The 15,826-nt window shown below is 36.5% G+C and overlaps 1 protein-coding gene across 1 annotated transcript in view; it reads right to left on the bottom strand.

The window, feature by feature from the left end:
• LOC149798839 (uncharacterized) overlaps positions 1-15,826 on the bottom strand; it is a 228,720-nt gene that overhangs the window by 46,718 nt on the left and 166,176 nt on the right. The window contains exon 3 of the mRNA XM_089957735.1: positions 8,273-8,566. Coding sequence (XP_089813861.1) covers positions 8,273-8,566 — 294 coding nt within the window. The remainder of the gene's footprint in view (positions 1-8,272; positions 8,567-15,826) is intronic.

Below are 15,826 nucleotides of genomic sequence, written 5' to 3'. Positions count from 1 at the left end.
TAGATAAGGCATAAGGTTTGGCATTTTTGTCCAGAGTTATGTTATAGAACCATTTTGTTTTCCCTAGACCTTTAAACAAATTTGGAAATTTCTCGCGATAATCCCTATCTAAATGTATGGATTTATCGTGAATTTTGCTTGCATTTTGTGAGTTTTTATCTGAGGCATTTACTGAGGATATATTTACCTGTTCAATTATCTTGAGAGCCTGAATCGCGGGCCTGCCCAAGAGTGCCTGATTCAGTCCCTTTACAACAAATATGTCTTGTACACTGAATGCATCGTTTGATTCAAGTCCACATGTGAATTTTCCAAGCACTTTAAGTTCAAAGTTTCCAGGTCCATACAGTTTTCGATCAGACTTTGATAGTTTTTGGTCTCCAATTTTTCTTAAATCTCTCTCAGGAATTACAGTCACATCAGCTCCAGTATCAATCTTGAATACAAGTGAAGTGTTGTTTAATCTCACACGCGTTATCCACGGCTGACCCTTCTTCGTGCTAATAGTCCCTAGAAATCCAGATTCCTCTCTAGATTCTATTGTGCGAACTGTTGACTTTGACAAACAGCATTTTGCATAGTGTCCTCTTTTCTTACACTTGTAGCATTCTGCTTCTTTTGCTGGACATTGATCTCGAGAATGATTAATTTTCTTTCCACATCTCATGCATCCTTTTCTGCTGACATTATTTTGCTGAACATTTGGGATTTTATGTTTCTGTTTCCCATATTTCAGTGAAGACGATTTTACTGCATCCATTTCAGACATTCGTTCTCCACTTGCTCGTATCGTTGTTTGTTGCTTTTTCACAGCTTCATTTTGTCGAGCTTGACTAACGGCTGACTCTAGAGTTAGATTTGCATCTAACTGCAATTTTTCTGACAGCTTTGAATCTCGCAGTCCAACTACAAGTCGATCTCTGATCATTTCATCATGTAGTGGCCCGAAATTACAATTATCTGCTAACACATAGATAGCTGTAACAAAACTGTCCACTGTTTCTCCCTCTTCCTGTTTTCTTTGATTAAATTTTGCCCTTTCAAAAATTACATTCCTCTTTGGAATGAAATATAGCATGAATCTATCTGTCACGGGCTTCCACTTCTTTTGATTTTCCTCTGTCAGGTTGAACGAAGACAAAATGTCATCAGCCTCACTTCCCATGGAATAAATCAAGGTATTCACTTGAATTTCTTCCTCTTTTTCACTAAGTCCAGACGCTTGCCGAAAGCGTTCAAAGTGCTGAAACCACTTTTCCCAAGTTTCAGGTCTCGAAAAGTCAAATTTGTCCGGATTTGTAAATTGAAATGAAGCCATTTTCAACTCTGATAATTTCGATCCTGTGTTTTTACCGCTGCCACCATGTAATGTTATTTGTTATTGAAGAATAACTGCAGAAGGCGTTCTATAGTATTTATTATATACAAGACATCAATACAGCTTGGAAGGGGAGTAAAGTCTGCCCTGAGTGTCTATTTCCCATGGAACTTAAACCCTAGTGAATGTATAACATAAACCAGCTGTTGGTGTGTATCAGTTCTAGTGCAGTGTGGAATGTCTGATTACTTTTACTGTCAAGTGATGTTTCAAAGCTAATTAGATTAAGGCTTACACTACAACGGGACGTTGTAGCAAGCTCTGAAGAAGTTGTGCGAAGGTCGACCCAAGGCCTGGGACCGATACCTTCCGCGATACTTTTCGCGTACCGCGAAGTACCCCAAGCTAGTCTAGAAATTTCACCTTTCGAACTAGTTTATGGAAGCACAGTGATAGGGCCCATGACTGTATTGAAACAGTTGTGGACGGATGAAAAGGCATCCGAGGAAGTACGAACAACGTATCAGTATGTTGTTGATCTCCGTAACAAGCTGGAGGAAGTTTACAACTTGGCCCAGAAGAATCTCTGTGAAGCACGGGGACGTCAAGACAAGTATTACAACAAGAAGGCGAAGAAACGGAAGTTTTAAGTGGGTGACAAGGTGTTGTTGTTGTTACCATTGGAGCACAACAATCTCCAAATATCCTGAAGGGGACCGTTCGTTGTAACGGAAAAGAAGGGTGGACAAAACAACCGTGTCAGGGTAGGAGATAAAGAGAAGTTGTACAACGTCAACCTTCTTAAACGCTATCGTGAAACGGAGACACCCAATGAGTTCGTGGTTGCTACAGTTGTGACTGAAGAACCCGACGACAACGGAGGAGTGGCAGAAGTACTTCCTAGTTGTCCTTTGACGAGGGTTGAAACCTACGTCAACTTTGTCCTTGAACGCGAAGAGGTGGAGGAGATACTCCACGACTACTCAAGAGTCTTAGCAGAAAGAACAGGCATGACGGATTTGGAAGAGTTCAGTTTGAAGCTGATGTATGAAATGCCTGTGAACCTGAAATCCTATCCAATACCTCATGCGAAGTTAGAAACTCTGCGGGACGAAATTAGAACAATGCTTGATTTAGGGGTCATTGAATCAGCCGAATCTGCATATAGATCACCGGTTGTTTTGGTCCAGAAGAAGGATGGTGATCACCGCTTTTGTGTCGACTATCGGTAATTAAACAGGATCTCAGTATTTCAGGTCGAAATGTTACCGGATTCTGAATCCATATTTGCGAGAGTATCCAACGCAAAATATTTCTCTAAAATAGACTTGTTGAAGGGATATTGGCAAATTCCAGTTCGTAGGGAAGACCGTCCACAACTTGCCTTTGCAACACCAGATGGTACATACCAATGGGTAGTCATGCCGTTCGGGGTCCAGAATGCACCCAGCATTTTCACCCGAATGATGAGGAAACTGCTAAAACCTTTAAGAGGGACCGGAGTTTCAAATTTCATGGACGAGTTGTTATTGGCGACACCTAATTGGGAAGAACACGTGGTCTTACTGAGAAAAGTTCTGGAACGACTTAGAAAGACAGGGCTCACTGCCCGACCATCAAAATGTCACATAGGATTTCGGAGACTGACTTATCTAGGATACAAACTCAGTGAAGAAACATTAATACCAGACAGTAATAAAGTCGACCAACTTCGGAACGCCGCACGTCCAACTACAAAGACAGAAGTGTGATCTGTTTTAGGACTTGCAGGTTATTGTTGTAAGTATGATGCAAACCTCAACGCTATTGCTAGTCCGTTAACTGACCTGACAAGGAAGAAGGCTCCAACGAAGGTTATTTGGACAGACGCTTGTGGGTCTTGATGCAGTTTTACTGCAGGAACATGATGGGAACATATTTCAGATTGCTTATAGTAGTAGGAAGTTGTCGCCAGCAGCTCGTAATTATTCTGCAATCGAAAGGGAATTCCTAGGGATTATCGATGGGATCTCTAAATTCCAGCGCTATCTGTATATGCGAAAGTTTATTCTGAAAACTGACCACCAACCACTTGCTTATTTGGCCCAAGCTAAATTGAAAAATGGACGTTTAAGGAGATGGTCATTATTTCTCCAGCAATATCAAGTTCAATTGCTTTACATTAAGGGAAGCGCCAATGTAGGAGCAGATAGTCTGAGTAGACTAACTGACTCTGAGGTGAAGGGGTCACTTCAGGACATGAAAAAATAACTGGAAATACCGCTTCAAAATTCGGAGAGCAAATTCCCTGATTCCTATGTGAAGTGTCGAATTTTGAATTGCAGTGAACTTTAAAGATGTATGCATTGAGCATTAAACGTTTATCGCATTTAAGCCAGAAAAATCTTTTTGAAGGATCATTTCGACCTTTCTTTGTTCATTCCCCCATGTCAGAGTAAACTTCAAAGGGGCAGCATTCCAACTCAGTGAAATTGAACGGGGTATCTAAACACGGTCCTTAGAAAGTAAACAGTTGAGCTACCAACCCTAACCGCTTGGTGGGAACCTATGTCAAATTATCATGTTTTCAAAGGGAATTTGTTACTCACATTCGTTCACAGATTCTGAGCTCTCTAAATCTGATGAAAGGAATTATTTCTTTGAGAAAAATTAAGGACCGCTGCCTACGATTGGGCAGAATTATTTAAGGCGTACAATTTAGAAGCAATCAGAATTTAAAGTGACGACCTTGGTCAAAATTCTTTGGTCTGAAAGAGGAAGATAGTCTTGTCTCTGTGGAAGCCTAAAGAGAATGGTGTTTCCCTCGTAAAACAAAAAAGGGACCAGGTGGCCGTCTTGTGAAAAGAAAGACAGGTTTTAGTGCTAGGACGCACAAGTTCTGAAAGAACAGCTGTAAGGTACACAATTTTAGTTTCACGTATTATTCTATTATTTGATTGTTTGTTTTATGCAAATGCGTTTGCTATGACTAGGTTCCATATTATGTACCGTTTATTCAGTTTCATGGAAATGTGTTGATGCTAGAATTGTTATGCAATTTACCTTTTAATTTTACAGTTATTAGTTCATTGGTAGAATTGATTGCTTGCGATCCAAATGTTCATATGTGTAGGATTTCATAGGGTTATATGGAATAACTTCCTTTGTTTGCTAGGACGATACAGACTATCGTGAGTTAACGACACTTACCTAATTATATCTGATTTTGTAATGTTTGAATAATCTTTTAGGTTAAGGATTGCTGTGAGTTACAATTTGTGAATTTCAGGAAATAGTAATCGAACATGTAACAGTATATGTAAAAGAATACGGTAATATTGGTACATGGTCAATGGAGGAAGGTGATGCAAATCTGTCGTGGACATTGCGCTCTTTAAACCTCTCGTTATGATGATGAAATAAATCCTAATTGGACTCTCCTGTTAAATTCTATTGACATAATCTAACTTGAATTGGAATTGCCGTTATTAATTTGTTCTAATTAATTTTGTTATTTTCTCGCTTAGTTCTCTGTTGAAATTATGTTCTTCTTTCACTCCCGCTAGGCTATAATGTCGAGGGATCTCATCCTCTAGATAACGCCAGCCAAATCCAGTTAACCAGCCCTCTTACTAAAAGGGCGACGCTACACTATCTTCCTTCAGAAACCATACATTTCTAGAATTTTTAAACTTATATATCAAACAAGTCCTTGATATGTGTAAAATATCAATATTCTATGTGATTTAAAGGAGCTTAATCGTGTTCATTTACAACAAAACCTATGGCAATTATAATTGAACCCGCACGTGTTACGTCGGTGACAGAATTTTTTGTGTGGATCTAATCGTTGTAAATAGCCTAATTAATCTCTGTCGACACAGCAAAAAATGACACTGGGCATTTACATTTTGAGAAAAGAGAAATCGCGTAAAGAATGATTATTTGTATTAAAATTATTGAAATATTATAAATTGTTCAAGTGTTTGTCCAACATATTGCATGCTACATGTTTTACGCGTTATCAAATAAATCACGTTTGTTTATGCGCAGGGAGTGTTATAAGATCAAAAAAATCCTTCTTCTGTATTAGAGTTACTAAAAATAAATACTTTTTCTTATTTTTGTTTATTGAGAGCATCGACGTCTGTGACATTTTAAGATAATGAAAAACATCTTTTTATATTTTCTGTCTGTTTAATTCTAACCAAAACAAACTTGCAAATTCTTAGGTCTTTCCTAAGCAAGAATTGGTTTGCGTTTGTAAAGTGTTTTTACGCTAATTTGATAAATTGAGGAGACTCAATTATTTATTAATTATAACGCCTGTATTAGGTAATGAAGGATTATATTGTATGGTGAATAGATGTATACTTTTCTCTACCGTACATTTTGCTGTGTTTACGCCTGAACTATGTTTCTGAATTTTGGAATTTACAATAATCTGAAATTATGTTTCGATATCTTTTGAATGCTATATGGGTTGGGGTTTTTTTTTCATGACCTCGGGTGACAAGAATAATCTCCCACATACTGGTGAATAGTAATATCTTTGACATGAACATTTGTAGAGACAGTATTTTCAAACTTTTATATTACATTTACATCTAAAAATGAAACTAGCGTATTTGATACACCATAAGTAAATTTAATCGTCGGGTGAAAATGGTTTAGGTGATCAATAAATATTTGCAGTTTTTCGGAAAAATGGTTCCAGATCAAAAATATGTCATCTAAAAATCTTAACCAAACAGATGGATTAAACGTTTGGTTTCGAAGAAATTCTTTTTCTAATTTACCCATGAAATGGGAAGCATACAAAAGAACCATTGGACTACCAACTGGCGTGCCCATTATTTGAATGTTATCTGTATTATTAAATTGGAAATTAATATTTTCCAAGTTAAGTTTTATTATTTTACGAATATCTTCACTAGATGGTGTGTTATTATTAGGATTGTTATCAAGAAAATATTTACAATATTTTTGATATATCGTGATGTTACGTCTAAAGATACCAGGACTGAATTATCAGATAGCTGTGGAATAGACTTCAACTTTTTAATGAAATCAGTGGAATCTTTAATATATGCAGAGAGTGATTTCATTAGAGGTCTATGAATTACATCCTGATATAACGGGTGGTCCTTTAATTTAATACGAAATAATTACCTCTTTCAGATTCTTTTTATCACATAGTTTTATTTCATTGGAAATTATTCAGATAGAAAGAAGAAAGAATTTCGTTCACTCTGACAGACGTTACACATTTCATTTTATTGCGTTACAAATAGACCCAAACAATGTTGAACTAGTAAAAGTAGATTATACATTTTTTTGTACAAATCAGCGAATAAATATTCATCCGAATAAACAGAACATTTTACGAAGACAAAATCATTTCTCAACAAAGAATGTATAATACCTGTGATGTCACATTGTTTGATGCGGTACACAGTACCGCTTAGAATAGGCCAGTAATACACAATTTTTGTTTACCCTAAAATAACAATTTGACAACTAAACATGCAGAAATTCGCATATCGACTGTAAATATTTTGTGACCGGATATTTGCAGTATTTAATTGGGAACAATAGAATCTTAAGAAGTCGTAGCACATTTCTTTTTACAACATAAATAAAGTTCTGTCAGTTGGGAGACCGGTTTAAACTGACATTCTTTTGTGAAAGGAGGTGAGTTTATTTACTTCTGGAATTTACCATTTAAACCACGCTTGTATATAGGTGGACGCTATGTTAGGATATACCGCCCCCTCCACCACAACCCCACACATTAAATATCTTCTTGTTACTGCTATTGTCTTGGGGTTTTACGCCATATTTCATATGATGATACTGTCACAAATGACATAACAAACCCCTGTGGGGTAATTTGGCCATATTCAGATAGAAGAGACCATTTTCCCCCAATTCATTCACGTGAGTCGAGTTAAAAAATTGACCGCTAAAATATTCATTGAAAACAAAAGTTCAAAAATTCAGGGTTAGAAAGGTTTTCCCATGATTGCAATCAATCAGTAAAGATAACATTTTACAATAATTTCATATTCTTATTCGGACCAATCAGAATCACATAATTGATATGAAACACGTTGTGGTATCAAAAATATGAAACTGCACATACTATAGAAAAACTGTAACGACTGTGATGAAAAAAACTGTTATGATGATGCATATTATTTATGTCGTTACGACAATGATGTAATTGCTATTTTAAAATATAAAGATGTCATCTATTTTTCAAGACATTTTATGTCTGAAGAAGCATACAGTAAATGCGAAACTAGTTGCACAGAATTATCGGCGTCTATGTTGTTGTCTTTTTTATCTCAGTTCTCAATTAAATGAGAAAAAATATACACACTTTATTATGTTTTTTAAAAAAACATAGGAAGGTTTAGTCTTTGCTAAGAGATATGCAAATAACAGCTTTGTTCCCATCCTTTCGATTGAAAAAGAAAAACTATTTGAAGAATTATATCAGAATGTCAAATGATAAACTTTGGTATGACAGAACTATTCCAAAATTAATGATACCAATTGAAAAACAAGCTAGTTAATTTCGTAATTTTCAATACAGTAACACCTATTTTCCCCGAGATATATTTTCAAATCCTCCAAATCTTCGTATTTTCGTTCTAATATGGAAAACAATTCTTCCGTTTTCTCATCACCAAATTCAATTGTCACTTCTTGGCAAGGTTTGTCTTTCCTTATAACACACACGCTGCCTGTCTGTCTGTCCATCTCTCTCTCTGTCTCTCTTATTATGTTACGTTATCCTTTATGTAAATGGAGTGTTTTACCTTACCCGAAGAACTTCTTGTCTACTTCTTTGATATGGCAGTAACAGTGATTAAAACTAAGAATCGGTTCACGACCGTACTTCTGAAGAAAATATGGCAACATGAGGATGGAACAAAAATTATTTAAATATATGTAAAATTAACTCACCTTTTGTGCATATATAATCCCCAGGTGAGAATAACACAGGTTTAAGTCTTAATACTAATTCACATAAAAATCCAGCTTCGGTAGCTTGGAATATTTCCACCCGTTTTAACGTATCCAGATGCACATGGATGGCGATTTCGGCTTTTAACTTGTCTGGAAGTAAGCTGAGCGTCTTTTCTTCGTCTGTTGACTTATTACAAATCCATAAATAATCAAACCACCGAATAACACGATCCTGTAGACGCAGCGGTACCCGTCTCAGAGACATGTATGTCTTCACTCCGTCTAACTTAGCTGAAAGACGAAATGGAAATGGTGAGTTTAAAATCTCTAGTACCATCTAACAGACATATCAATTATGATAATCTTTCTACAGTCAAGGAAGTTGTAAACATACATTTCGACACTTTCATTCTCTTCCCTCTCCACCAACTTCCATCGCCGTCTCTCTAAACACAAGGCAACAAAGAAAAGGAAACTACATTACAAGAAGGCATTCCCAGGGTCTGGACAGCGTCTCTAATGATAAGAGGCTGCATTTTTCCACTAGTCAAACTGATAGATTTAAGTACTTTCCGTGTTTAAATTCACTGGAACATATATAATTACAATATCGGGAAAGAAAGCATAAACGAAAACTGCGATAATAAAAGAGGCTTAACAACGGAAAAGTAAACACAGTTATTGCGATATTTTCATTATTATTTGTGGACTCCACCCTTAGTCTGAAAAATCAAAAGAATTTGGATAAAAGTTTATTATTTTTAATAAGGGTTCTTTCTCCCTACTCGCTTTTTTATTGTTTAAAAATGGCTCATGCTTCACTTCTTTAGGCAATAACCTATTCGGCGGGTTTCCTTGCCTATTTCTTTCATCAGTGATCTTTGCCAAGGGATCAGTCTACGTCCAGTATTTGCTACATGAATATTGTTCTCTACTGTTATACCCATGTATATGTGTTGGACAGTCTCGATAAATAAATTTTTGCTAAGAATTGTCTTTTGATGAAGTCAGGGGTTTATCTAGAAAAATAAAAATAAATGTGAGCTAGAGGTGTATTGAGCTGGCATGTGACGGTGACGGCATTACCGCTGGCTCTTAGTGGGCGCGACCTACCCACTCGTTTCCGCCACAGTGGTCTTCTTTTTCTTCCACATACTTTTTAGCCCTATCTAAATGTAAGCGATATTAAAGAAAAAGAAAAGAAAAACAAGTCCAATAAAGAAAACAACAGAAAGAAAAGAACGTTGCACCATGTTGTTAAGAGTTCGTGTTTGGCTCCCTCGTAGTTGTTAAATTGGTGTTTAGGTTCCTCTGTGGTTTTGCTTTTTAGTATTCTTTTTTGTTTTCCAACCTTTGGGGAGCTGCGGGTGACCCGTACTACATCGCGTTAGCCACGTAGCTTTGGCGTCACACCTTCATTTGCTCCCTAATAGGAAAGGTTTACCCCTGTCTCCATGTGCATGTACCTAAGTGTACCTATATGGTTAAATGTTATGCTAGCTAATGTGAGTCCACAGGTTATTGCGTTAGTATTTGGGGAGCCACTCCCCCTTCTCTCTCTCTCTCTCTCTCTCTCTCTCGGGGATGAGGGACGGAGGCCCCGGAGGAGCCATTTTCGGTACCAACTCTCCTGGGAGAGAGATACCACTCCCAGCCCCCATCCTTTCTCCCCGATTTAGGCAGAGGACGCCATTTTGATTATTCAAGTATGTTGTTTCCTATGTCTCAGCTATACCATGTGTCTGTGCAGTTAGTTAAAGAATGATTTATGATCAGTTTATATTATTGTTGATCCATTTGAAAGCCTCAAATGATTTCTTCCTATGGGGGGGGGGGATATTTATTATTTTCACTTGAGGATTATTAGCAGAGTTCACTTCTTTTAAGTATAAATCAGTTTTTTCCGATAATTTAATTGGTCATTGGTCATCTCGTGTGTAATCGTTATGACCTTTCAGAGTTTTAAAAGACACCTTCACTCTCAAATATTCAAAGACAAAAAAATGGGCCTAGCACAACTCGACAAGGAAATGTAATTTATCAAAGAAACAACAACATAAACTCGCTTTATACAGATGCTGTACTGCAAACCAGATATTGAACGAAATTGTTGCAAATGAAAGATTCAAAGAGACAGCGATTGAATACTTAACTGAAACTAATTTAGAAGAAAAAAAGTTAGAAAAGGCAAAATGGCATAATATATCTTTGTCAATGACATAATCCAATTACTGGTAATGTGATTTGGCATGCTTGGATGGCTAAGTGATCAATACAATATCTCTATATATTGTTTCATTAAACCTATGACCTTCATCCATAGAAATTTGTATGGATATAACTTCCCTCAAATATGTAAACTGCTAATTAGAAATATGTTGAAGCGTTTCTGTGAAATTGCCATCGAACGAACTCTGAGCCAGCTGACTTAGAAATTGTCATGTGAATGCAAAACTGTATACAAATCTGTCATTTTAATTAATATTTCTTTCCTTCTTTCATGAACCTGTCAACTATGAAATCTGCACTGATATATTTATTCTGCCTTTGTTCAGAAATTATTGTTACCGCTACACCTAGATATTTGCAAGCAATGTATTGATGATGAAGTGACTGTCTTAACCGGACAGTTTATGAATTAAATCTGGCTTGCATGTTGGATATCGCAAGTTCAATTCGCTATGAGTTGGACCTCGGTACTTTTTACCTGTCCAATGGTCATGTTCCTTAACTTTTATTTTATTTGTTTGTCATTGATGTGATAATATTTCTTGTACTGAAATAAGTTCAACTTCCTTGCAGGTTCTGGTCTCCACTCTTGGCACAATAGTCTTGCAATCTTTGCCATTGTATCGTAAAATACTTGAATACAATCGGTATATTTGTAAACTATTTGGCTATATCTCTTGTGACTTGATTGAACATACCAATGATAACAGTCACTCGAATGGACTGACGCTCAACTGCTGTGTGCTGAAACCATATCTGATAAGCGATGACAAGAGTGTCAGATTACCTTATGTGGCTGCTATTTAGGTTGTTACCATTTGGGACATAGGAGACACAATAAGAAGTCTTCTGGTGAAAACCGCATATCAATATTTTAGTTTCAACTCACTGAACATCAACAAAGTTATTTGATAAAAAAAAATGTCGACGTATCACGTCTCTTACGGTATTATTTATAATACCTGAATAAGAACGGCAATTCAATTTTAAATAACTCCGAGCCCCCTGTCAGCAGTGCCGACGGTGTAAGTAAATAAATAACTCAAAGGGGAAAGTATAGCAATTTAATAAAAAATATAACAATGAACTCAGTAATTCCCGTGACATCTTCTCAAATTCAACTCTTCAAGCTATTATAATCAATGACCTATTACAAGCTGCCAAACGTCATCACATAAATTTAACGGTCTTTAGAGAGAATGTGTTTCCTTTCCGACGGTTGACCCTGTTACTCATCTGTCACTACTCCTTTCGTCTTTGGTACTCCAGGTACCCTTGCTACTGTGCTCTTCTGGCACTTCCGGTGCTCACAGTCACGTGTTCCTTTCAGCACTGCACCTCAACGTCTGACGTCACTACGGCGTCTTCCTCGCGCTCTTTGAGCCTTTGCCCACGTTTCCGCTCTTTGGGCGTCAAGCCTCCACTTCCACCCGGAAAGCTTTCTGTAAAACGTAGAATTAGAAGGGAAGTATAGTCTGGTCTCCCTATTCTACTCCAAGGAATAGTCACCACTCTCTCACATACCATTCATCAGAATAATGGCAAATAAATTAACAGGTCAACTCACGCACTCACGTCTAAGTATTCCATATAAGTTTTGTTCTATAACAAATGTGCTACAATAATAGTATTATAACGAGTTCAAAACCTGCATACACATTCTCAATTGTTAACTTCTGGATATAGTAAATTATCATCATCAGTAGCAATCATATGCATTTTCCACACTACGAGTTATAAAAGACACATACAAATATATAAATACGATATCTACTTGTGCATAGGTCCAACAATGCCTATATGTGTATATACTAATAAGCAGTACAGCTCCAACACAAATCTCTATAAATTCAGATATGTATTGCAACATTGTAGTAAATGACACAATACACTTAGAATTCAGTTCAACAATACGTCACTATGTATCAATCTTATAAATTCCTATTTATGAAAGTAGTGCGAATATTTGGGCGAAGATATGTTACCTTTAGAAGCCTTCGTTCGCGGATCCCATCCTCGAATTCCACTATTATTTCTTCACCCCTTTAACGAGTGGCAAGTTTTCGACTCGGAGTACAATCTAAACTTTCTGTGATCATCCTTGGCTGGGTTCACCCATGTACTAATTTCAAAAGGAATTTAGTCCGGAAATAACGGCTTGCTTGAGTAGAAAATCCGCCATAAATTTGAATATCTTAGTTATAATTCGATGCGGTCTGGTGTCTTTGAAACTGCTTTGGCACACTAACCTAATCTAACACTTGCTTGTCACACTATTTCTCATTTTTCGAAGATGTAATTAAAGGCGGCTATAAGTTTGTCTCACTTGTTTTGATACTGGTTGATCGATCGTATATATGTCTTATTTATTTAGTTAAGAAAAAAATCAAAATATATTTCACTATTTTGATTTTTTCTACCTAGAATTATTTAAATATATACTTCATTCATTTGGATATTTATCGAAATATTTAACTTTTTATTTGAAGGAATAGCAGCTGACAATCTTGTCATTTGATTGATTTCGTAACTCTTGGACTCCGAACATGCAGCCCGATCCATTATCTACTTGAATCGACTTGAGTGGAGGTGTTCTCAATTCATATTAAAAACATTCTTTTTTAAATAGAATCGTTTTGATATCAAGCTCGTATGCGTCTGTGAAACCGACCTTGCTTACTATCAATGAAAATTATTTGCATATTAGCAGACTAAAAGGTTTAGTTTAATTATTACAGTAGAGTTCACCTGTATTAATTAGACCTAGCGAAATCATACCTATCCGTGACGGCTTATGTGGGAAGGAAATCAAAACCTAAACACTATATATACCAGGAACATTTTCACTGCTGGCACTGAATTTATTTGTACTATGGCATATACATTTTCAATCTGAGTTTTAATATTCCATTGGAACGTCGTGACTGTAATACAGAAAAGTATGAGTGGTCCAGAAATGTTGAGGTAATCATCAGAAACGTCGCATCATTACCCTTGATGGTAACAACCAAAACAGATAAGTAGATTTCCATATCATTGTGTAAGACAGTACCAGTCTATACCACGACAGAGGGATCTCGAGGTGTTTGGGAATGTTGGGGTTGCTGTTTTCTAAACAAGTATTTGCGGTTTATTGTGTAAGTCAGCACCAATATATACAACAGTCTAAGGGCCTGAGTTTCAAGAAAGATATGAGTGGTTCCGGAATGCTCTCTATTAGGATACGAAATTTAAAATCGCAAAAAAAGGCTGTCTCAGTTCATCTGGTTTGGACTGGTCGACTGGTAAAACGCCCAGAATATACATAATACGTTCGCCATATGCAAAAATATTCCGAACAGCTTCCTTCTGCATATACTAAGCGAAATTATTTAAATCCCTGGAGAAATTAAGCCCGAGTTCTGCGTATTGACGATAGAAAGGTATCTTTACTCAGCTTGTCTGAATTTTGATACTAATGTCACGAAAAGATAGCGATACTTCAAAATTTATAAAATGTGAGATAAGAAATAAACAAGAGGTCCAAGTTGTTCTGGGATGGCATACCTTGGTGACATGTACATCAAAGTCAAATACATCAATAGTAGTAACCGAACTCTGGCTTTGCATGATGCTTGTTATAAGATTTGATTTTTCTCCTTTAAATAATAGCACCGATCATCAATCAGGATGATTTCATTCAAATTTGGTAAAGTCGTGTCCAGGATGAGAAGAGGAAATCGTTCACATGTTTTCATATTATTTTTTTAATGCGAGCCATATTAACTCCCAAATTATCCTCATTAGCAGAAAAATAAAAAGTTTTTATGCCTGAATACTTTCGGTTATATTTGATTATATTTTATTCATCGGATTCGTAAAGGTCACCGAACATTTTTCTGTTTTTAATAACATGGACCATACTTGATAAGAGATCAGCATCTTTTGCACAAAACTGAAAGTTCTTAAAATCAAAGATACAGTCACTAAAATCTGGTTAAATTTTTGTGTACGTTTTGAAAAGGAATATTATTTTTTTATTTTATAACGGCAGCTGCATCTGATGGCGGATTGACATTATTCGTATCAATATGAAATGTCATCAGGTTTAAATCTGAATGATTCTTTCAAATTGCGTCACATTCTGTTCAGCTGTGTTTTAAATGAATTTGTTTGAAAAATTTCGAACGTTTATATAACAACGGCCGACCGTGCCGGTGTCTTAGGTGGTTAGAGTGTCTTCCTGGAATGCGCAAGGTCAAGGGTTCCAAATCCGGCCGTCATACCAAAGACGTATAAAACTAATACTAACAGCTGCCTTGTTTGGCACTCAGAATTAAGAGGTTAGAGTTAGGACTACTTGGCCTGGTATCAGGATAATGTGACCGGGTGGGGCATGATGCTACATGTCTGTGGCATAATACCCCATTGCTAGACATCGCTATACACTTCCACACTGCACACATCAGAGCGATATGACTAAAATGACAAATTGTTAAAGCTACGTAAAAATTCCAAACACACATACACACGCACACAGGACAGCTGCCGAAATTGATAGCGGATCATCATTTGACGGCATTATTGTACAAAATTTTTTAATGGTTTCATGCCAAGACGTTTGTGGTTATAATTTGGCGAGACTCTGTTATGAGGTTTTGACAAAGTTCTTTAAATGGTTTTGTATTTTTAACGATTTCGGGCATTCATTGATAAGAGGATCTGCAGTAATGGTAAATTGAAATGCCTTTTTGTAAAAATGTTTTCCGTCCAATTTGATCAAACTGTGTACAGAGGTTTATAAAAAGAAAACGTATGACGTCATTTGTTTTGTAACGGCAACCATATTTTATGGTGGGTTGATATCACTTTTACAATCTTGAACGTTGTCATGCAAGGATTCTCTTTACCGAGTTTAGATGAAATTGGTCCAGTACATGTTTGGAGGAAATTGCAGATTTGTATCAATTGTTGACAAGCTATGCGCGCCGGACATTCGATAAGCTCATTTGGTTTTTTGGCTAGGAGCACCAGAATAGTTTAATTAAAGCTTCTGGTTACATGGCTGAAATGGAATATGTTAGAGATGTATCTGAAACTAGACCTGGAATCCTCCATCCTTGTTTTTGCATGCAAACTAGGTTCTACATAATCTAAATTTCATAGCGTCATCAATGACTAACATCTGTCATCAAGGCTGGATCATTATAACAAAATTCGGTAATGTTACAGTTCGCTGTTTTCTTTCGTTTTATTAGCAATTCCATTATACAACGAAAGACAGTTTGTTCTTAAAATATGCTCATATTTTTCTTATTTCGAACGCATAACGTTTGGATATTT

The sequence above is a fragment of the Sinohyriopsis cumingii genome, chromosome 5 (genome assembly GCF_028554795.1).
Source record: "Sinohyriopsis cumingii isolate HCF-2022 chromosome 5, ASM2855479v2, whole genome shotgun sequence".
Classification (NCBI taxonomy): domain Eukaryota; kingdom Metazoa; phylum Mollusca; class Bivalvia; order Unionida; family Unionidae; genus Sinohyriopsis; species Sinohyriopsis cumingii.
Note: the sequence above shows the minus strand (reverse complement) of the source record. Positions and strands in the feature narration are given on the sequence as shown.